Genomic DNA, 25,043 nt, shown 5'->3' with positions numbered 1-25,043 from the left:
CATCTAACCCACAGACATTTCAGCTCCTTATCTAAATCTGGACATACCTTATTGCTGTATCTTGATAATCACTAAGAAAACCTGACCGGATCAAAAACCAGCAGTTCATCAATACCCCAGTTTAAGGCACCAAGTAAACAGACACTCCTCTCACTGCTTTGTGGACTTAATTATTAATGAAGTAAAAATTGCAGACATCAATCTATTGCTTCAGGTGGCCATCATAAGAAAAATAAAGCTATGTGGCTGGCCACAGTGGCTTATCTGGCGTATTTACTGGAAGGTAAATTAAGAGCACTAATGACCACAGTGCTACAAGTGAGGCAATAACATTGGATTGGAATAGAAAATTCTCCTACACAGCTTCATCTGACCAAGAGCTGTGTTTCCTCCCTCAAATCATAAGACAAAACTTCGGTGATTGTTTCAGCTGCTTCACCCTTCTCTACTGAAGGCCACATTGCCAACAAGTCCTGAGGATATACTGGTCAGAAAAAATCGACACTACTGGCCTTTTCTTTTTCTGAATGCTTCCCATTATCAAGGGAAAAAAAATTATATTATTACTTAGTCTCTTGAAAAAATCTGGGACGGCTTGGAGGAGGTTCTCCTTCCCCACCCAGCTGCCACCCAGCTGTCACCCAGCTCACAGCTCCCCAGAAGAGACCCCCCAGGGAAGGGCAGAACTGCCCACGGCACGGCACGCGGCGGCAGAGGCTGCCCCGCTCCACGCTCCTCGCCGCCGTACCTCACAGCCTGACTGAAATAGCAGCAGCAGCTTACGAGGCTTCAGATGCTACGGAGACTCAAAGCCTTCAGCTAGATTTGAGCTGCCTGACATAGCTGAAATAGAGAGGGCAGAAGTGTTTCCCTTGCTGTCCAATTCATTTTATGGTGTATTATCAAAATCACTCCTCTAACCTGGGCTGGAAAACTCCGAAGTCCATCTGACTTATGGGAACAGCACCGGCTTCCCTAGGCACAGTTTCCACTGCACCAAAATTTCAGTACCAGCCTATTACAAACAGGTATTCACCCCACCTTATCAACTGCCTCCCATAAAAGCACAACGCATCCAATATACATGTTCTGCCACCCTCCAAAACTTGCCAATCTGCAACAGCCACAAAATGCTGCACCCTATATTCTCACTTATTCTTACCTTTCTCATCTCAAAAAACAAAGTAACCCCTTCGCCTCCAACAGTTTTGAGCTGCCCAGAAGCAAACACCTTCCAGAGCCAAGCACTCACAGCACCCACCGCTGCAGCTATGGTGGGCACAGAACATCAGAGAACTAGTGGAAGTGACAAGTTCAGTCTGAACAGCAAATTGAGAACGTAAGAACATATTATACATAAGGGAAAAAAAACCAAACCCAAAAAAACAACCCCAACCTGCATCTTTTTGGTCTTAAAGATAGACAAGAAAATCACATTAAAAAACCTACACAATTGTTACATTACAATTAAATTTTGAAACAGACACAAGCTGATAAACTCAGCATTAAGTTTTCCAAAAGTATCCTTAACTCTTCAGCAGTGCACATACTTACACAGCCTCCTTACTGTGCACTTACTTCACACAGAGAAGGATCTTTCTGTCTGAGATCATACCGCCAGCGATATGACAAACTAGTGTGCATTTAAGGAACCTGGGGTGGTGGGGGAGCAAAATACTGCTTTTCACAAACCATGATTTTTTGACTTGTTACTATCACTTGTCTAGCTACAAAATCTTCTGTAAATGAGGACACTACCTACCTACCACCCGAAGTTTATTTTATCGAGCCAATAATTCAGCAACGTGAACAACTGACAACTTGGTCAACTATAGTTTTTGCCTGAGGCATTAAAAAGAGCAAGGAAAACTTATAAATGGTGCTGAAAGAGCTGAAGACTCGCTGCTGGCACACTAAACAAACAGGAACAATTGAAAGCCACGGAGCGGTTAGTAATTTATACTACTGAGCTTAATGCTTGGACAGTAAGGAAAACAGATGGCTCTGCAATATGGAGATGGGTCCATGAAAAGCAACCGGCACAGGGATGCTGCAATAACGTAGTAGCAATAGTTCATCTGGTTGTTGCAACAGCCACATCAAACTGATTTGCATCATTTCAGGATATAAACCAAAGCAAAACTTAACGACGGCAAACCAAGATGGAACTTCCTAGTTCAGTAAGCTGATGTTCCCTGATAAAGCATGGTCTAGTTTAGTTTTTTTTCAGACAGTCCTGCATAGTTCTGTGGAAATAAATGAGCCTAATCCACACCGCACTAGCCGTGTTCCTCTTCCTGTCCCGTCCCCCTCCCAGTAATTCTGCATCATACCAAACAGCTATGAACGTCAGCTATTTAGTTCTACTTTTAGTTCTGCTTTAAATAAAAGCGTGCCGAGTATAAGCTGCATAATGAAGGCTCAAAACCATGGAGATGGCACAGACTGCAATTGGGCAGCATTACCAAGCTGTGGGAGTTTTATTTTTTGTTCTTCTTTCTGGCAGACTTATTCAATTTGTGAAGCAAAATGAAAATTCGCCAAGGGAAGTTTCCAACCACGTGCTGGAGCAGACAAGCAGCTGGCTGCTTTCAATGGAAGTCCTGTTTCAGAACTTGAGGACATACTTGGGAGGCAAGGGACTCGCCGTGCACATGCACACAGACACACGAAGAACAGGTGAAGGACTTCTTGACAAACATATGAAGAAAACAAATTAGTTCGAGCTCTTTCAAATATTATTACATTTTAAGGTCATCCTGACTAAGCAATGTATCAGTCATGCAAGGACTTCTAATAATCTAAAAATTTACCCGGCAACTTTTCAGAAAGGCCAAATCATTATAAACTCTCTGACCACAGGAACCTCTTAAAATACATATATATATATGCTCTCTAAGGAGTTGGAGCACAGATGAAAACCTAGGTTTAAAGCCAAGTGTAAGATTCTTCTTCCTCTGCAACTTTCCTACAATAAACCAGGTTGTTTAAGGGCAAGGTCAGTAGCTGGAGTTAACAGAGGAAGCATCATCTTGCCCTGCACACCATGACAGGTGATGTTATTCAGCTACAGATCATGCTGACATATTCTGTTTTAGCAACAAGACTGTTTTAATTTAAAACAGTCCATTAAAACAAGTGTTTTACTATAGAATATGTCTATTATTTTTATTGAATCAAAGCTCACTGACACAATTGGTGATGCTGGTATAAGGCAGTGGAAATCAAAGGCCTCAGCACGCAGTTTTGCAATATGGTTTAGAGCCAGCAAACTTATGCCGAAGCATCAGCCCCTCCAGCCTCTGTGAAATATTTTTCAAATCCAAACTTTCCATAGTTCAGGAATTTGATTAAAGCAATCTTCAGGTATTGTTTACTAAATAACATTACCTACCAGTATTTCGTGAAATCCAAATGTTTCCCTATGAGGCTGCAACAGCCTCTGGAATGCAAATCCCACCATAAACCCTGCTGACGATGAGGAAAGTGCAATTTGTTCTAAGTAAATACACCCAGACGTACATGTTGCTACAGGTGACAACTGGAGTTCAGGAAAAAAAAAAAGGAGTAAGTTTGTCCGAAGCATCTCCAAAGTGCAGGGCTAGTGCACTGTCCGGACGCTGATGAAGGCATAAGCTCAGCAGTGTTTTGAAAGAAGTCAGCATTAAAACACTGCACTTGTGTTTAGTTTGTAAAAGAAACATGAAAAAACAAGTTTATTATCGCTCTCAGTGAGCAACCAAATATTATTGTTCTTTAAAGTAATAATCAAGTAAGAAATTAAAAGTGAGTTCGTTTTAAGGAAGATGCTTTCTAACACATTTCTTTTTTTCTGGACTTAAGCCTGATGAGTACACTGACAACAGGAATTAGAACAGAACCTGCAAACAAATTACCAGCATGTATATTCCCAGCGTTTTGCCTGCCATGAATGCTGCTACTGGTATTGCTCTTCTCAATAAAGTGAATGCCTGAGATTGATTAAATACCTACTTTGCTCAAATACTCTTGATAAAGGGATTTTTCTTCCCCTTTTCTAATAGGTTTTTTACATTGGCAACTGATGGATCCTGTATTAAACTGTTTTCATTCAAAACAGAAACCTGCTACTACAACTACCAAGCTGAAGAAAGGAGGGATGCTGGAGCCCTGTGACTTCAAGGGAAAACAAGAGCAGAGAAAGACAAAGTTTCCACAACACTATAACAGTCCTGCTGACAGGTTTTTTTACCCTGCAAACTTTCATCCACACAGAATCATTCTTTGATAAGTTGACAATTCCCTGTAACCTGGAAGCTTCATAAATGTGTCAGGTATTCTTGTTTTTAACCTCTTTGAAGTCCCTGCAAAAATGTCTTTCTGGCCTACTGATCAGGATGACAAGCAGCTGCGTACACCAAAAGAGCAATCACGTTTTTAGTACCATACCACACTACTACTGCACTTTAGAAAATTCCTTGTTTCCATAAGTACCCTTTCAATGAAGGCAGGCATCATGAAGGGGTAAAAAACAAAAACAAAAAAAACCCCAGATTTAAGCAACTTGCAAGAAAACAAAAAGCAAATGAGTCAGTCAAGGCACTGTTGGACTTCATCAGCCGCTGGGAAAATCACAAAGGATTTGCTGCTACTCTGATTTGATCATGCAAGCCTCTGAAAACTTTGCCTAGTCCATTATTTATTTAAAAAAAAATTTATTTTCATATTTACTGTAAGTGTAGTGAACATGAGACATTAGCTTCCCAGACTTCACGTTGCGGCTGACAAAGCAAAACGCGTACTCAAGTTAGATGGCCATCAGAGCAAGAATCTCTGAAAAGGCCGCTTTAAACAAACACACAGTAAATGTCTCCTCAGTCCACTCAAGCAGAGTCTTCAGCCACTGCTGTATGTCAGCATCTACTTTGAAAGCAGGTCATGGACGCTTACAGAAAAGCGACAGACTCTTGGTTTCTACGCATTTGGGAATTAGTACATTTTGCAAGTTAGCACGTATGAAAATGCACTAAGGACAGTACTCTGAGTTAAATAGACTCTGGGAGTTCTACTACAAATAACCTCTGTAAAACAGTTAACATCCCCTACACCGGATTTTTTGGCGGATAGTGACTCTTAAAAAGACCCATCTTTCTGTGGACTCTTAATGCAACAAAACCCTTAGTCTAGCACGCCCATCATCAAATATGCATTTACTAGCCACACAAAATCATAAAGTTACTTTCAAATTTGTCTGAAGATTAGCTAAAAGCATTTGCAATGCTGTATTCTCTGATTAAGGAACAGTTCCCGTGCCACTGAAGTCTATTCCATTTTAAACACTTTCTCCTCTGTTGCTCTATGGAATAGATCCACACAGAAGGACTGCAAGTTTGTCAGTGCAGAAAAAGAGCGAAACAACAATGAACAAAGTCCTATCAAATTAATATAGCAATAATATGGTTCATGAGGGAAAAATCTTGAAGAATAATGTGTTTTGGTTTACCAGCTTAAATTAAATCTTCTTTTTCCCCATCAACCCCTTTTTCATTTCAGGACTCCTCCTGCTTTGTTGCAGGGAAAATGAATTGTATCTGAGCAGGTGAGTATTCTACGTCCCTGTTGCCTTTAGTTCACGCTACCTGCTACACCAAAGCAGTTGTCGTTTGCGTTGTTGCAAAAAATTAACATTACATTTATTCGCCTCTGTATGCAGATATGGTTGGTCTCTATGGACATCTGTGTAATACCAAGCTGCCACATCAAACACTACTCATGAGATGTTCTTTTGATTGCCCACAGTCAAAGGTCTCCACCCATTAAGAGGGTTACGCCATCTCTCTCTCCCCCATCTGTGCGCACTTTGAATGGACTATATCATCCCTTGGATGCATCAACTCTAGGAACCGAACGGATCATCTAACAAACCAGCTAGACTGCAACTTTCCTCACAGCCTTCCCCTGAAAAAGGGATTTGTTTCTTCCATTTCTGTAGAATGTAGTGGACTACTCTCTGCTTCGGGTCTTCCAGAGGGAAGGTATTGGCTTGGAGGAAATACAACTAACTGGTTCCCTCATTGACAGGAGAAAGCAAGCAGATTGACTCCTGCCCTTTATGTATTGATGCTTGAGGTGAGTAAATTAAGATGTACAGGAGGAAAGCAAAGAGCACCAGAAGCGGGTATACAACCCAGAAAAGCACAGTAGCAATTTTCTATCTTCTTCAATCTTCCTGAAATGTGATTACAGTTGACCTTTAAATCTAGTAGATCAACCAATCAATTCTGCTGGAACAACCCTGCATATGTGATCTATGAGCATACCCGTACTTTAAAAACTTCCAATGGCTGCCTGGCATAGTCATTTTATTTTGCTGTAAAAGTTACCAAGATTTGTCTCAATTGATTTTACTTGCAAGAAAAACACAACATCAAAACTGCAGCATCAGCAGACACTAAAGGTCTTAGCTTCTTGCAGGATGAATGCAATATCAATAGTTATTAGGATGTATTCATACCAGGTACACAAGAGGGATGGAAAGAAGATGCTAGCAATCTCACTTAATCCTATTGCAGCCCCAAGTCAGGTTCTTTAGACTGTGGGAAAAAAAATACACAAGGAAAACAATAAACACTCCTATATATTTGCCAGGCAAAACGTTGAATTTAGAACTGAAAACTTATTTAACAGCTCTTTAAATAGTAAAGCTTTTGTGTTGTGTTAGATGTTAGTTTTATTTCAGCTGATAAACTGTGCTTTAATAAAATAACCCAAAAGGGTCTTCAAGATGGTATTTATCCCTAGTGGGCTCAGAGCAAGATCAGCAACCACTAGTGATCCTACTCAGACGCAGCGTCTCAGATTTCTCAGAGTACTCATTCTGTAGCACAGTCCTCATTTTATAGATGGGAAAACAACAACATGCATAACAAAATGACTTGTGAAACCTCATCCACCAAAATAAGGACAGAGGAAAGAGGATGTGCAACTCCAGAGTCTGTCCAGTCTCCTCATAAACTTGACAACACTGCCACTCCTGAAACCTTCAGCCTCCCCATCAGAAATGTTTTGAAATGTCCGTGCATGGTATCATCATATACTTGTGTTCACACAACTAGATGGCAAGTTCTTTTATGCAGAAAGTCATTAACTTCACCCCATATTACATGCTAGGTTGTCCAAAAGAACCAGAAAATTGGAAATGAAAGGTTAGCTTGTCCTTTATCAGGCACAACAGAGCTTACAGACTTGATCAGCTCTGTGATCTATGAAATTTCTACAACCAGCTTTGGAAGAGGCACCAAGCAGTGCAGCCAACCAAAAAGAAAAAAGAAAAAAAGATGATGGCACCGAGCAAACTGAAAATGTTACACTGAAAATTCTGAAAATACAAGATTTGACTCCAGAGTAAAACTGAACCATAAGGCAAGCCAGAGAACTTGTTAAGTCTGAGTGCAGAGACAACTGCAGAGAAAACTCTAAATAGAACCCAACTGAAAGCATATGGGTAGGGCAGGGAACATTAGAATAAAAATCTAACTAATGGTAAAACACATAGTGATGTTTTTTCTTAAAAGTCATGTAGGAAGAGAAACATATATCCAACCTCATTCAGAGATAACCTTGAGGGGAGGAGGCAGCTATTATTCTTTTAACTGCAGCCTATTTGATACAGAAGTGACATTTTCTTTGAATGAAGAATTCTTTTAACCTAAAGAAAAGCCAACTTCTGAACTGAGATAGAGCCCAGGAACACTGCAGTAGTTGAGAATGTCATGATTTCCATCAAAAAACTGTTTTGCAGAGATTAGAAACAGCTGTTTCAAACTGAATTAGACTAAAACTGGAAACAAGCTGTCAAGACCTAAAAAATATATTTTATACATAAAAGAATGTATTTGATTCAGCTGTTTTATCGTGGTGGTCAGCCAAAAGAGAGAAATAAAGTAACATTCTGAGATTCCAGACGTTGTTGCAAAGACTCTCTCATTTTTAACACTCTTTATGTAGATTTATTCCTTTGAGCATTTGGAATAGGAAAAATGTCAAACAGCTCATATCACAGATTCCTGAATATTTTCAAACCATGGGCAGCTTAAAACAGTTTAAAGACACCTGAGGACTCTTTCTGCTCTAGTCCACATTCTCTGAATCTTCTGTAGCAGTAACAGGATGTTGCAATAAGGAAAATACACTCAGTTGCTGTTGACATGAAGAGATTAAAGGAATTCACTTTAGCCCATCACTTCTGAGTAACAGTACACACGTACAACTCCTTTTTGTGCATGCCTGCAGATTCTAGGAAGCTTTTAGTGGGTATTTTCAATATTGATTTCCTCAGGAATTGCAGTTTCACATAATGAGAAGTAAATACATCTATTTTAGAATATATTGTAAAATGTCACATCTAGATATAATTCCTCTGTGCCTAATGGCCCATGCAGGATACAGAGCACCACTTAATACTATGTCGCTGTCAGTTACAGAAACTTAAAGAATTCAAATACAACCACCAAATTAATCAAGACCAGTTCTGGTTTTGAACAGAACTATTTGTTCCAAAGCTCAACTCTGAACATCAAAGACCCCTGTGATTTTAACTGTTATTCTGTTATGCTGTAAGATGTAGACTTTATATCTGCTTTCCAACCAAATCTGAAGTAAACTTGAAAATATCCTTAGCATTTCAACATGTTTGTTACATGTTTCCACAATAATGTTATAGACTAATTCTACCCAATAAGTGTATTAGTTATTACTGTCAGCTTTTCAGTACATGTGCTGGGACCAAGCCGACTCTTGAGCATATAAAAAAATGCACACTCCAAGAAATGCATTTTTAACTCACCAAGACGCCAGGCAAGTGTGCAACTGCAGTCATGCGCCATTTCAGCTTTCAGATTACTCACACATTCTAGCTTTAGGCATTAAACTGGAGTACCTGAGATCTCAGCAAACTCAGTGGAGCACCAGAGCATGATTGAACACTTCACACTAAGCCAAGAACCTTGCAAAAGAGTGCAACAAGGTAACTGCGCTCAGGATACATAAACTTTTGATCTTTCTGTGAAAAGATCAAAAATGTGAAAGGCTAGCATCTGGTAGAATCAGTCAGCTTTCATTAAATCTTCTTTCATAAATTCAGAGGACATCTTTTTCTAGGTATACTATAACCGAACAAATGTCAGTGGCTAAAAGATTTTATTCATGTTTTTTGTTTCTCATGCAAGTAGAAGCCTTATATTCAGGCATTTAAAATTAGATAAAATGAACTGCTACACGTGCTTGGGCTAATCTTGTATAGGCAGAGAAAGCGATAAGATGTACTGATAAGTCATCTTTATCTCCAGAACTTCAGGATTTTACAGTTCTAATCAATTTAAATGCTAGCTCACACAAAGAATATGCACCAACAACAAATGGAGTTAGGACTGAAGTAACTCTGAGTGCAATGTTCATATTCTTGTCTCTATTCTCCTATCAACCCCCAAACCTGCCCAACTGTGACACTACTCAAACTTCTCTGAGAGCCAAGATACGTTTCTGCAACTACTGAACAAGCCCGACAGTCAGCCATAAAGTAACACAGGCTACAATTCTTACTACCACGTTTAGAATATTGTTTTTCCACATTTCTACTCCCAGCTGACCCAAGACAGAAGAAAATTATTACAGGGGGTAGAGGGGAAGAAAAAGAAGCTCAAGGCCATTTCTCAAGAGGCAGGATTTTACAACAGAAGCAAAGTATTGGTCTTCTGTAGGAGGAGTCATTCATCAGAGCTCCTGCAGAAAGCAGAAGACCAATTTCAAGTGTCCCTAAAAGCTGGGTGAGATACCCGCCAGATCTGAAACAAAGTTCACCTGCAAAAACAAGCATTTTCAGAAGAACATAAAATGATGACATCTACTGCAAAGCGTGGGCTTCCTTAATAGCTAGCTTAACATCACTAGTGAAACCTTAAGCTTTGGGGAAAAGACAACTTGCTTCAAACTATCAAGCAAAATTTTATCTTATTAACAGGAATATTTTGGAAAGAGCAAATTCACTCTGAAAGGTCATCTGAGACCAACTGCACATCTTTTTAAATACACCTTTATGTTAAAACTAAAAACCAGGTACAGATGTGAATAGTAATGGTACCGATGCCATGGTCTGGAATTCCTTATTCACATTCTTCAATTGTCACAGCATCAGAGCCACAAAACAACCCTCCTGCAGCAGGGCAGGATTACTCTTTCCTCCCAGGAAAATAAAAATTAGTATGCATTGATCCCAAGAGGCAAGAGGTTTCAAGAATGACCATAGACCTTCTGGGTTACAGGCCTTCAACGTCAGAAGCGCCGTATTAACTACTGCTGAATGTAAAACTGTTGCCACACTTTTGCCAAACATACATTTCCATGAAGCAGTAGCCAAACCAGTGACCTGAACCGCACTTTGATTAGATACAGCTCCTTACCGAGACTATTTTCAATTTTATTCGCTTTTAGATGATTTCCATGTTTTGTAGCTCAGTTATCAACACTATCTGATTAAGATACAATGGGATAGAATTGAGTATTGCTTATATGCAATTCACACAAATCACTCTGTGCACTGTCTGAGAGGACTGACTTTAGTAACTCCAAAGGAAAACTCTAAAAAAGGATAGAGATGAGCACACTTCTACATTAAAAAAAACAAACCAACAAATAACAGTCACACAAAAAGGCCTGACAACAACAATAGAAGAGAGCAACAGCGTGACATCATTAAATTTTCCATTTTTTTATTTCCTCTAGAAGGTATAAAATTTTTTTCCATATAAAGAATATCAATGGGATGCTTATCACCTGTATCAGTTATTTTATATTAGTGTTCGTATTCCTTGAATGCCCTTCATATGAAGGTCCCCAAATGCTTTACAAACATCTTTAATTTGCCTCAGAGAAAATAAGACACAACTTAGACTCTGAAAACATCCTCTGTGCTTTCATGGCGGCCACCATCTACTAGAAGATGAGTCAGTCTGAGCTACCAGGAGCTGAGATAGCAGGCAAGTATGAAATTCAAAGGAGTTCTGGGTCCGAGCGTTTCTTACAATGCTCTTCTTGTTCTGCAGTGCTACATATTCTTCAATTAATCCCCAGACAACACAGATTTCCAGTTACTTTATTGTATTTCTCAACTTCTAAAAGGAAGGCCTTTTCTTCCAATCTAACGGTTGTACCATGACTTATTCAGTTACATACTGCATTTCTGTGCCTGTGCATGGCTTGCTTTGATTCAAAGTCTGTTATTAACTTAAAGCAATGCAGTTTTAACCAATTTGGTTTGATGACCACATTATGCATCTTAAACAGAAAGTGATCACCGATTTACAAATTACATAATCCAGCCATCCAACAAGAACTGTATGAAGAGTTCTTGCAGATGAAAAAAAGGAGTTCGAGGAGGAGGAACCGGGAGTGGGTAGAAGTGTTTTGGTTAAAATAGAGCAACATCAATCATTTCCATCCTGAAATAGGCTAACAGCTAGAACATTAATACTTATCAAAGAAATGGGGGGGGGAACCCACTCATTAGCAAATAAAGGTGTTGTAAAGCATTAAATAATTCCCACCAGCTGACAAGAGGGCTGTGATTTATAATAGTGTGTATTGATATATCACTTCCCATAATTAGAAAAAGTGAGACTGGTACAGCTTACAGCATTATTGAAAAACCCTGTTGAATAACAACAAACACCAGGCACAACAACATAAAAACACCATATCATGTTCTCAGGCTGCTTCAGATTTGAAATTAAGTATTCTAGCAAAATTCAGTAAGAAAGGCAAACTCTGTTTGAATGCATACAACCTTAACTCACAATAGCATTTTAGTGAGAATTTTATTACTATTATCACTCCGGGAAGATCACAGACACAAAACATCCAACTACATAACAAACAAGCCCGAACCAAAGGGTAATTATTTCTCTCTCTTTTTTTTTTTAGCAACAGAAGTATTTTCTTCCCTTCCTGAAGAAAGAAACTAAACTCAGTCTACTAAAATGTCAATGAAATTCCACTAACCAAGGGAATTATACTGGCACAAGGTGGCAAATTGTCACCTGCTATAGCATCTTTCTGCAGTGCAAAGAAAAAAGAAACGAGTAATTTTCATTTCCTTTTGTTCCAATTATTAGGTGTCAAAAACACTTTCATAGTTATGCATGCTAACAGTAAAATAGATAGGATAGCCCTGGGCTGGACTTTTGTTCAAAACCAGCATAGGAATCAAAGACAAAAACACAAGAGTCCAAGAGCTGCAGATTCCAGGGACTCCCAGCTGAGGAGGAAAGGGGCACCCTCCAAAAAGAAGATGGACGTACCCAGCATTATCCATCTCCATGTGCTGCTTTAGGCAGGATCTCTAGGGAGATTAAAACCCACCCAACATACAATAGCTGGTGATTCTGCCTTTACATTTACTGTTGCTATTTTTATAAGCTTCCTTGTTTTCATTAAGCTTTTCAATATTTTTTACTACATTCCCTTTTTTTTTTTTTAACTAAACTATCATTACATAGCTCAGAGACGCTCAGAAAAATTTCTTGTGCCACCTTTTTCCTTCTCCAATAAAGTGTACATAGGCTACCGTAATTCCTGGCCCACTGTTGCATTTTGGTACAAGCTCTGTTTTCCTCCTCAGCTTTTCCAGTGCTGCTTCCCACAGCACTGTAATAGTCACCATCCCTGGAGGTATTTAAAGGACACATAGACGTGGTGCTTAGGGACATGGTTTAGGACTTGGCAGTGCTACATTAGCGGTTGGTCTCTATGATCTTGAAGGTCTTTTCCAACCTAAACAATTCTATGATTCTATGATCAAGGATAATTTGCACATTATGTGAATTTGCCACCCCTGTCATAGTTGGTCACTAAAAATCTACTCTGCAATAATAAAACTCAGATTTTCCAGGCAGACAATTGAGCAATAATTAATAACTATGGCAGTTGGAGGCAAAGAGGTGACCACCTGTTTCCTAGCCATATCTAAAAAAAAAACCAAACAAACAAAAAAACCCACATTAATGTAACTCCGAACAGCCAAGGGCATTTCACCAAAACATTTGCCTAAAATCACACAAAATTAAAAGCCCATAAAGGGCATTTTCCCAGACTGCCAGGCAAACAACATTAGTCACCAGCTGTATAATACCTGGCATCTGCAAAGCATTTCTGTCCAAAGAATCCAATGCACTTGAGACACATTTAGACTAGAAACTCTCCCAAGAAGTAGGTTAAGTATTATTATCCTGTTTTATCTGTAAGAAAAATGAGGCACAGAAAAATCAGGCATCCTGTTCAAGGTTACAACAAAAATTAATAAGAAAAGCAAGAATAGAATCCAAGTGGCCCTGCTCCTATTTTGTGCCCCGTGTACAAGAAAACACCAGTTCGTGCATCATTCATTTCTCTAGTGACAGGAATATAAACTCCCACGGCTTATCTGCACAGGAAAGGAGTCGACAGCCAGTAATCCCTAAGAACCTTTCCACTCCCACTCCCTCGATGAAGCACCAATTCTGCTCTTACAAAGCAGATTAAAATGTGCTCTTCAGAGTGCAATAGAGATATCCTTGTAGGGACTTGTCACATTGCTTCAGTTAAAATCTTATTTTTTCATTTGTTCCCTTCTGTGAACAAACCAAGGGATTTTGGTCACTTCAAATCTTTTCTTTAAATAACTTCTTCAGAGCTCCTCCTCACTGAGAATACCAGTAGCTCAAGCTGCACCACTGACCTTCCCACTCTCACCCCAGCAAGCACAGGGGATCTTCAAAAGCAATTGGGCAAGCAGATGATCCAGTTATCATGACACATTTTTCCTCCATGCCACATGTCTGCAACTGATCATACAGCAGACCTGAAAAGAAAATGTCTCCCAAGATGGGTGGATGAAATCTCAGCAGAAGAAGCTGGATCTGCATGGAACAGTATGTCACAATATTACAACCTCGCATCTTTGTAGGAAAAAAAGTCCTAAAAGGACAAAATCTTGGCCATCTGCCTGAACCTCCAAAGAACTGCCAAGATAATAATTCAGTTACATTGTCCATGCTACTGTAAAACTACATTAAATTCAAAATGTTTCAAGTGCATCCAAAATTTAAAATTAATGTTCCTGGGAATGAACACTTCGTTTTACAATCAAGTTGGACAAAAAAAAAAATTTACTTCAACAGTGTTCCTCTACTATTATGGTTAACATTTAATGTCATTTATTGTCATGAAACTCAATATTTGTGTCTAATCAATACTTAGCTACCAAGGGCAGTTGTAACAAGTCTGGACTTTCTCTACAGGCTCTATTGATTTCTTTTTTGAGACCTACAACAAATACAATTTATACAAATAATTTATCAGGGAACACACAAAATTAATTTAATAAACAAAAACTATATATTCCTTTTCACTTCTGTCATGTGACAGAAAATCATTTTAACTAATTAATGGGAATTATCTCAACAGTTCGATTTTAAATTTATGTAAAAACAAGAGGAAGCCATGAAGTAACAAACTTAAATCCAAATATTTTTAGTGTATTTCAACATGCAGATCAACAGTAATTTTCTGCATTTTGTATTTGCCAGTGTATTACTTCCAAATAAATTTTTGACAACTCCTGCCCAGCTTTGTTCCCTTGGAAAATTTACAACACACTGATAGTATAAAGTTTATGCAAGTTGCCATAATCTTCCTTTCACAGAGTAGAATAATTCGATCTAAATCTTACTCACCAAGAGTCACAAAGTCAGAAAAGTTGATTTTTTGCTTTCTGCTTGAAGTGGTAGATGACAGCCTTTCCAAACACATGGTTATCATGTTTATTAAGTACCATCTCATGATGATAAAACAATACCACCACTCACTCACACCTACACACATCGGTTCAAACTACAGAAGCATTGGAACTGGAGTATAGCAAACGGAAAAGTGCAATTCTGAAAACAGTACAGCATACAACACTGCACTTCAGTGAAGGTAAAAATCAAGGAAAAAAATTAAAATAACATCACCTGCTCAAGACTACCATTGTTCAAAATTTCCTCCACTGCTACTGCTGTTAATAGTATTATTTGAAAGTCTGAAAACAAACCCTTTACTCCAAAGGGGGGGGGGGGGGGGGGGGAACAAAGGAAAGACAACTTCTAGAAGACAATATTTTCAGTTGGGCAAGTAAATTCTGCTAATACTGCTATCACTCAGCAACTCCAGGAAGACTTTGCTGCTATCTAACAAACTCAATGTTTCTTAAATTTGGTAGAAAGAGTTATTCTATAGTGTTGGTTTGGTAGTTGATCCATTTTGCATATACCCTTCAAATAAACAGACAAAAGCAAATAAGCAAAAAAGCTCTACCAGTGATTAAAGCTCAAATGTTGGGCATGAACTACTTAACAGCACCCCATTAAGAGAGGGGAAGCTTGCCCTATAAAAGCATTTGCCTGGCTCAGTGGATGTATAATACGCTGTATATTTTCTGTTCCACTGGAGTCAGTGGAAACACCTTAACAGATACTGCCTCGGGCACACAGGGGGCTAGGCTATACAAATGCTTTGCCAAGGGCAAAGAGGATGAACAAATAGACGCTACAGGCAATAACCAACCTCACTAAAGCTGCAGATGGAAAACAAAAAGTTTATCCCACTCAGTGAATGAGTTCAAACTCCAGGATTCCAAAAACCTGTATCTACCCTGGCTGCCAGCATTACTGTAGCTGGATCAGGCAGCCACACTATCACAAGCTTTATTAAACATTTTATATATGGATAAGTATATAATATTGGTTTAATCACATCATCAACAAGTATTTTTGCCCCCACAAAACCTCTTTGTCACCCAGTATTGAGAACCAATATCAAGAAACATGCAGTTGCCTAGTAAGTGACGCTGTTACTCATGAGATCATGGTCTCATCTACTGCAGAAAACAAGAAGCACCAGGAACAAGGAAGGCCAGCGTAAGGGCATTTCTTATAGACGTGTCCTGAAGAGGAACAGAAGCGAGTTCTTCCAGTGCCCTGTCACAAATATAAGGTCATATCTTTTTTTTTAAATAAAAATTTAATCTGTATTTCAGTCTAGTAAGTGACTTTTAAAATTCCATTCATCTAAACTTATAGCTGATGCAGTCTCCCCTGCGGTAGTTTCTTGAATTCCAATATAATGCAAGACGCAGGCACCTGCTGGTAATGAGAGGTAAGGCAGCAGCACCCTGCAGGCAGGTCCAGTCCTGACTCCTCCAAGTAGTATCAGGCCATGTACATATACACCAGAATCCCTTCTGACTGCTACTGCCATCTTAAGTTTCAGCTGCTCAGACACAACAATCATATTACAAAAAAATTCAACAGCTAAGATGTACATAACTACTAAAACCAGGGGGTTAAGTTAGTGCAAGGTCAGGGTAGGAATTACAATTTCTAAACTGAGACAGTCCACGTGAAAAAAACCTCTACTGATTGCTACAAACTTCCTAACTTACCAATAATACTTTATCTGCATTACCCATACAGAGCGATAGCTCATTTTTATCTTCTCTAATACTGTATCTTCAGTATTATATTAGACAGCACATATGGATCCTTCCAGGAAGGAGCACTTCAACTGCAGTGATGAAAACATTTCTTAAATGAAATTGAAGAGGAGGGGGAAAAAATTTATCAAGTAGACCTAAATACTGTTCCATGGCTACTACATGCCTCCATGCACCCCACAGTCAGAAAAGTAATTTATTTGTATGATTTCTACTGATACATAAAAGAAGCTAAAGCAAAGAAGAAAAACCACTTAGCTCTTGCTTGCAGTAAGATCAACTTAAACTTCCTGAGTTTTTCAGCTGTAGCTTGTAAGCTCTGTTAAACACCTGGAAAAGTAAAGTTCCTTTACAGCTGCATGAGTATGTAATTAATGCATTTGACAAGCTGTCGTGCTCCCAAACAGCTGCTTCCATTATATGGACAACTTTACCATCTGCAGAACTATTGGGTAAACTACAGTAAGTAAATACCAGGATAGCAGGTGCTAATAAATAGCAAGTGCTGCCAAGATAACACACTTCCGTAAGGAAAGTTTTAATCTTTCCCACTGGACTTTTCTATACCCCTGGAGCAGGCAAACTTAAGATACTCAGAAACAGAGGAATTAGAGTTGTGACTTGCAGATGCAGTAAAATAAGGTTTGGAGCAAATATCTCTGAAATCACAATTAAATGCAATTAATCTCTCCTGCACTAAGCCAAAGAGTGAGGTCAGTAAATTTGCACCTAAAAGTCTCCTCATAGTACGTAACCAGCCACAGCTACACGTATTAAATATGGTACACAAAACAAGTTGAAAAGCGTCAGGTATGTCTAATCTCCTACATTAACATTCATATCTTAAAGAAATTTTTTTATTTATGCCTGCGAGTATGATCCTAACTACACTTCCTACCCAGCACTGCTACTTAACCCAAACAGCTTGTCTATTGATCCAACAGCAGATCAAAATTGGGTATTTGCTTCACTTAGCATCGAAACAAAGCTGCAAATGTAAATAAATAACTGTTCTAACATCCAGTATCTTGTGAACCACAAGGAACAATGATTAATACAGCCTCAGCTGAAATTTAAGAAAAGAAAACTAAACAAGCTATTACTTTTGCAACCAATTTTGCCGGAAAAAGTCAGTCAGATAGGTAGATATTATCCAGTTTTGCAAAACTGCTGAATTTTGAGGTACATTAATACACTAAAAAAAAATTAAAAGAACTAATTTGGTAGTACTATGCTTTGAAGAGCTTTATGTGGTTTACAGTATTTGGAAGGTTACTGTCACTTTATTCTCCAAAAAGTGGCCAAGACTATAATTTCCAACGCAGAAATACTGGTAAGTGGACCAACTAAACCCCCAGCTCTTAAACAGACTATTACGTAGGATAACTTTTGAAATTCTACGGGGTTTTTGGTGTTTTGTTTTTTTTAACAAGAATTACAATTAAGCAGCTTTTTTTAATAGTTACCTCTAATGGTTCAATTTTAGATAAAAAAATGCAGCAGAGCTTTTTTTTTTAAATATACAGTACTATGTATGTACAGTGCTTTGATATACTGAACAATAATTTGCTTCTCATGAGATAGCCCAGTTATTACTACCAACCTCACTCATCCTTGTCCTACAAGCTACTACTACTACCCTCCCCACGTTTTAAAAATAAACAGAATGCACTGAAACATGCAACACAAAGTCTGTGCGCTCATCTTCCCTGTATTTCATTAATGCCCTTTTTGAATTGCACCACAGCCCCAAAACTCTACTCCATCCATCTTCCCCTGGCAGCCGTGTGGCTATTCATGCCATCAGTAATGAATGAACAATGAAAGAGAGAGGAAAATGCCCTTATCTCAGCTCATCAAAAATACAAGCAAGCCACAAAGGGGTCACAAATTAAATATGAAATGCAGACAGACAAAGTGTATTGACACGTCACCACATCTAAATCCTCCCTTTGAAGCAACAGAAAACACCAGACACACATAATAAGAACAGAAGATGGCCAAAAGATATAATGAAGTAACACTTACTCAGGAAGTTTATTTAGCAATGAAGAATTAAGCAGCCATTCACATGAGCATGAACAGGGTCTTTGCTGCTAATGGTAAATCCAGCAGCTAACACCCTCACACAGGCAACACATCTGCTGTTAGGAACAGGGGCAACCTATCCATGCCTCCTGGTTACTGCAAACCCTAGAGAGGTTGCTAGCCAAGCTCAGAAGAACCACCAGGTAGAAAGTAGCTATTTAAATACCACTTAAAGAGTATCTTTTATTTTAGCTGTAAAACAAAAGTCAAAGACAACAGAGATAAAAGAAAAAAAATCCACTAGTTTTCTCCTGGAACATTGAACTGTGTATATCAGCGCACAGGATGCTAAAACTTTCTTTCTGAAATCAGAATCCAGTAAAACAAAAAACTGCTCTTCAAAGCTCCATAACACTCTAAGTTAATAAGAAAACTCCACTAGAACAACTCTGCCAAAGCCATTTCATCACCAGCTGATTTTACTCTGATAATGACCTAAAGAAGTAACTAAATCACTGAAGACTTAACTGCATTAAAAGTTTAGAAGTTTTCATGTGTTAGATGGTTTTATTTTTTCTGAAAGTAGCAAATTAATTGTCTTTTCTTCAGTGCCAGTAATCCGCTGCTAAAAGCAAGAAACACAGTCTTGAAACATTTTCTCAATTAATAAATCTCTACTTAAAAATCTTTCCTGTCCCCCATTTTCCAACCATATAAAACTTCTGTCCATGCTGAACTCTACTGATTTTAGAAGACATTAACACAGACTTGTATTCTGAAAAGTGACTGTACAAGCAGTATTGTGGTATTCATACAAATATTATTGTAGCATTCTATTTTAAATCTGAATAATATTAGATTGGTTGGCTCAACGTATAGCAAGAATTTGCCAGACTTGTGTAGTCTGAAAGTCTTCCTTGCTCATGTATCACAATAAATAATTTAAAGTGGAATTGTTTCTTTTAATGCCCTACATATTTTCAGATTTATTATTCTTGTTTACTCCTGCTGTCTTGTACAAGGTTGTTAAATCTACAACTCTGGAATCTCTCGCTAGTAACAATTACCATAACAGATACGAATCCATCTTTCACACGTTGTAACAGCTCATTAGTATTTCAAAGATAATTTTAAGAAAGCTTTTAAATATGTATTCACTGAAATATTTCTATAAAAAGTAATAAGGTTACTCAAAAGGAACAGGCAACCTGAAACACTCAAAGACCAGTAATAACTGTGATAATGCAATGTTTACTTATTTAATAAAGTCAGATGTGAGAAAAGGAATATTTTTGACCCACGAGTAGACTACATTCAGAGCAGAGAAGGAAAGATACCTATCCAATCTCTGTCTCTGGGTAACAGTCAGCATACAGGCTTATGGAACTGAATTATGCTCATGAGAAAGAAGTTTCAACAAAAACAATTTTTAAAAAATGTAAAAAATGCAGTAACAATACATGTCTTTTTTTTACACATTACTTAAAATTTGATGCAATATATACAGTCTGAAAACACTAGGTATGCTAAAACTGTTGAATACAAAGTTACTTCTGAGACCAGGTGCAGATGCTTTTAGCAGCAGCAAACTGTACAGAAAGGCATCAAGATTTCTGATGATGACACCTTCCCTCTAAGTTTCTTTCCTAGAAATAGGCTTGGAAGTGACGTAAGCGCTTGATCTCTGCTCTAATATCCCCACTGTCCTCTGCTACAGTGTTTACTACTAGATGCAAGGACACAATATACTTCTGTATTTACATAAGATGCCAAACAGCTGACATGGGATGGTCACAGTTAAAATTGTTGTGGTCAACAGCTTGACACCTAAGTGGACACCAGTGACAAGTGGTGTTCCTCAGGGGTCAGTACTTGGACCAGCGCTGTTTAACATCTTTGTTGCCAACATGGGCAGTGGGATCAACTGCACCCTCAGCAAGCCTGCCGACAACACTGAGCTGTGCAGTGCACTCGACGCACTGGAGGGAAGGGATGCCATGCAGAGCAACCCTGACAGGCTGAAGAGGTGGGCCCATGCAAGCCTCATGAAGTTCAACAAGGCCAAGTAATCCCAAGCACAAATACAGGCTGGGCAGAGAATGGATTGAGAGCAGCCCTGGGGAGACTTGGGGCTGTTGGTTGATGAGAAGCTCAACATGAGCCAGCAACGTGCACTCACAGCCCAGAAAGCCAACTGTATCCTGGGCTGCATCAAAAGAAGCGTGGCCAGTAGGTCAAAGGAGGCGATTCTCCCCCTCTACTCTGCTCTTGTGAGACTCCACCTGCAGTGCTGCATCCAGCTCTGGAGCCCTCAACATAAGAAGGACATGGACCTGTTGGAGCGAGTCCGGAGGAAGGCCACAAAGATGCTCAGAGGGCTGGAGCACCTCTCCTGTGAAGACAGGCTGAGAGAGTAGGGCTTGTTCAGCCTGGAGAAGAGAAGGCTGCAGGGAGACCATATTGCAGCCTTCCAGTACCTGAAGGGGCCTGTAAAAAAGCTGGAGAGGGGCTTTTTAGGAGGGCATGGAGTGACAGGACAAGGGGTGATGGCTTTAAACTGAAAGAGAGTAGATTTAGATTAGATATAAGGAAGAAATTCTTCACTGTGAGGCACTGGCCCAGGTTGCCCAGCGAAGGTGTGGATGCCCCATCCCTGGCAGTGCTCAAGGCCAGGTTGGATGGGACTTTGAGCAACCTGGTCCGGTAGAAGGTGTCCCTGCCCATGGCAGGGGGGTGGAACCAGGTGATCTTTAAGGTCCCTCCAACCCAAACCATTCTATGATTCTATTATTATTCTGCTTGGGAATTAACACCTGCTTTCAAAAACAACGGCACACCTCAGTACTGCAGAAAAGTCTCCCCTCAATTAAAGCACCATTTTCACCCTTAAAAGTACATTTAGGTACATATTATGCTCCTCAACTTCCTAACAAACTCAGCAATTTTGACAGTCTCAAGCAGTCAGTGGTCTACTGCATCACAAACCAAACATTCTGTAGGAATGCACAACTAAATTACATTGATGTATTCTGTTACCTTATTTGACCATTTGTAGGCTTGAAGAAGTTGGCTGTAAAGAGGTGTTTTGTCCTGAACAGGATCTAGGCTCAACAGTCCACTGTTATGCAGGGGATGGTTCTCAGAGGGTTTACCAACTAGGTTGCTCAGACGCTCCAGTTCACTGAAAGAAAACAGAATGGCATTTTTTTTTAAGTCAGATCTGCAGATACAGATATCCAAGATGTACAATCCCCCTGCAGCAAAGGCAATCATGCATGAACTCTAATTTAATACCTATGTGAATTTTAAATACCCACGCAATTCAATTAAAACAAAGAAACAAAAACCTTAATCACTGTCATTACCCAAACAATTTAAAGTGGTCTGTTAGTCATTAAGCTCAGTGTTTCTAGGGAGAGAAAGTACAAGTCAAGAGTCTTTGTAAGACAATCTCGAAAGAGTCAAACTATGTGGGTCCTATTCACGAGCACTTCCAGAACCCACAGCATCTTCTGAGCAACGCATACCCTGAGAAACTCCAAAATTCTTACTTGAGCATTGGCTGCAATACTAGGGGCAATACTAGACATAGTCTTCGCCAATCAGGCAAGCAGATGCCTCATCATTTCATTAAAGATCTAGAAATTAAAATTGTCCTCAAAAAAATATACAGAAGAATTCACATTAGTCCTAAGCCTGGAGATAGCCCTGCAAAAACTACAGTTACTCTCAGCAAGTATACACATTCCAAGTTCTCAGGGCAAGGAAGCATCTTCTGTTTTCCATAAGCAGTTTGTACATTTGTAGACGTGTATAAAATACTCAACTAAAGCATAATAAGCACACTTTTCCCATGAAAAAAGCTCACTGTGAAATGATCTATTACTGCTTCATATCTCATTTGTCAAACACTACATTTAATAGTAACAAAAGTTAAGCAATTTTTAAAACTTGCATTAATCAGCTGTAGAAGAAAGACTGGCCGCTTTGTACAGATATAAAATGCAGTTTTTTCAAGTGGCATGACTAATCAGGTGCCTTTCCTTTTGACTTCTGAATGTTCCATCCTACTCTGAACCTCAGAACTTCTACTAGATTAAAAGCAGGATTCAGACCCTTCAAAGCATGACTTTGGAAAATCTCTGCAAAGAAAAATCCCTAAATATCTCAATTTGCATTTAATGAAGGTTACAAAAATAAATGCCAGCAGACCTGACAGTTAAGAGACTTGCATGCTTTCCTACCACAAAATTCTTCTTTATTAATCACCATTCCGTCAAGTCTCCGTGGCCTATATTCCTTCTAAGCCTCTGGTGCTGTGAACACTCATGAATGTGCTTAATATTTCTTGACAAAAGAATACAACAAAATAAACATGAACAGACATAACAAATAAGAAAATGCTGAAGAGGGATCCCAGTCAATACTTTCATGACATGAGCCAAAGTCCACTGATATCATTAACCTTAATCCACCTTGGAGTATTCCCTTGCTACTTGAAATCTGTGCTTCCCAAACATGTAATGGAACATGTAACACTTACATTACAATATTTTGGGGCAGTTACTTTTCAAAAAAGACAAATTAAATATACTCCAAAATATTAAAAAAGTTCTTGCACGGAATCAGGAAAGAAATGGTCACCAAAGCACCGATAAGCATATCTACTAATGGCATGGACGACATGGTAAAAAAGGAACTGGTGAAGTTTGATGATGAAGCTACTCTCAAGTATGGTAGTAAGGACAGGGACTGACTGCGAAGACTCGCACAAGAACTTCACAGCACTGAAATACTGGACGATAAACTGCAAAGTAGACGAGTATAAAATACTACACATGAGACAACATAGATCAGAACCAATTGCTATCTATTATTGTTTGCGAACAAGATTTTGCGGTTATACCAGATAATTCTTCAAAAAGCTACCGCGAAAGACAAGAAGGATAACCAAGGGAATGGCACGGCTTTCATGCAGGGAACCACGAAGCCTCCTCAACTTGCAAACAATAAAAACCAAAGGGGTACAAGAGAAGTCTACAAAGGTGCGTACATAATTCATAAGAATGATTATTTACCATCTTTCCCAATAGAAGGGAAGAAGTAGGTAACAAATTATATTACCACGATCAGAACTAAACAATCAGCAAGGCCTATTAGCCAGCAAGAAACAAATTCTTGTACACAAGACCCCGAACCCTAGATCTCAGGAGGCCAGAAGGTGTGCTGGGCAAGGGTGGTTACGCGCCTGCCCTGCCCTCCGACGCCTCCCTGGACAGCGCCGATGGCTTCTGGCAGGAGACAACTGAACCCAACAGTCCACAGGTCCCACACGGACCGTCAGCCTCCACAGTTGTCTCTGTTTACGTGAAACACACCTGCTGGCACTAAACAACTACACTTAACATGCACTAACTTTCCAGCCTTACAAGTTTTGGCAATAAAGTGGTCATTCTTTAATTGCTTGGAAGCTACTGAATAGTCAGAGCCTAAAAAGGTTGTGGGTTTTTTTTTTAGTTTTCAGAGAACAGAGAAAAATCTCCATGCAACCAACAGCATTCAGCTTGCCAAGGCAATCCCACCGCCAGCTCCTTTTGTAAATCAAAACAAGAACAAAAACCAGGTAAATATTATGGGCAGCACTCATCCCTTCGGAGGCTGCGGAATGAAACACCGCGAGGGGTAACGCGCACAACGTTGGAAGGCATAAACCGGAGCGTTCTCGCATTTATTTGCCTAAAACTTTCTCCGGGAGTGGGAAGGGCAGGCCGAGCGCCTCCGAGAGCCCGGGGGTCCCCCGGACCCCTCGGGGCAGGGGCCCGGCTGCGCACCGAGGCGGATGGAAGCCCCCTCAGGGCCAGCTACTCACCCCAGGTCGCGGCTGACGGAGTGCAGGCTCTCTTGGAGGGCGGCCACGAAGCCCTTCTCGCGGCCCTCCAGGGTCTCCTTGTTCCGCATCCCATCCTTCAGGCAGTCGAAGACCCGCGTGACGCTGGAGCGCAGCGCCTGGATAGCGGCGATGGCCTGAGAGAAGGCCTCCAGATTCACCCCGGGGCTCAGCACCCCCTCCGCCATCTTGGCCGGCCCGGCCCGGCCTCCGCCCAGCGGGCCGTGAGGGGCGCGGCGAGGCCGCGGCGGCCCGGGGCAGGCTGGGAAATGTAGTCCGGGCTCTGAGGCGGCGGGGGGCGAGCGGCGAGGAGAGGCGCTTCCTCGGGGGCTGCCCCGGGCGGGGGGAGATGGCTGACCGATACAACAGGGCACTTTAACGGCTTTTATCCTCTTTTTCTAACCTCAGGGACTTCTTCCGCATCTGCCCCGTGCCCGCCTCCCGTGACCGGAGCGGCTGAGGTGTCTGCCCGGCCCCGGGGCGGGAGCCAGGGGCAAAAGAAACGAACACTGGCATGTGCATCTCTAAAATACCTCTCTCCTTCCTCACATTAATTTTTTCCACTCAAATGTCGTATTTTCTTCT

At 40.0% G+C, this 25,043-nt stretch overlaps 1 protein-coding gene across 2 annotated transcripts in view; it reads right to left on the bottom strand.

Moving 5' to 3' along the window:
• Positions 1 to 24,680, bottom strand: part of MED27 (mediator complex subunit 27) — a 95,124-nt gene extending 70,444 nt beyond the window's left edge. Inside the window, exons 1-2 of one of the 2 annotated variants that reach the window (XM_064468625.1) lie at positions 24,441 to 24,680; positions 21,608 to 21,752 (exon numbers count right to left, since the gene is read on the bottom strand). In XM_064468625.1, coding sequence (XP_064324695.1) covers positions 21,608 to 21,752; positions 24,441 to 24,646 — 351 coding nt within the window. In that variant the 5' untranslated portion in view covers positions 24,647 to 24,680. The remainder of the gene's footprint in view (positions 1 to 21,607; positions 21,753 to 24,440) is intronic. The other variant, XM_064468624.1, reaches the window with a different exon arrangement.
• Positions 24,681 to 25,043: the final 363 nt, after the last annotated feature.

This window comes from Phalacrocorax carbo, chromosome 18, assembly GCF_963921805.1.
Source record: "Phalacrocorax carbo chromosome 18, bPhaCar2.1, whole genome shotgun sequence".
NCBI lineage: Eukaryota > Metazoa > Chordata > Aves > Suliformes > Phalacrocoracidae > Phalacrocorax > Phalacrocorax carbo.
This window is presented reverse-complemented; position numbering and strand designations above follow the sequence as displayed.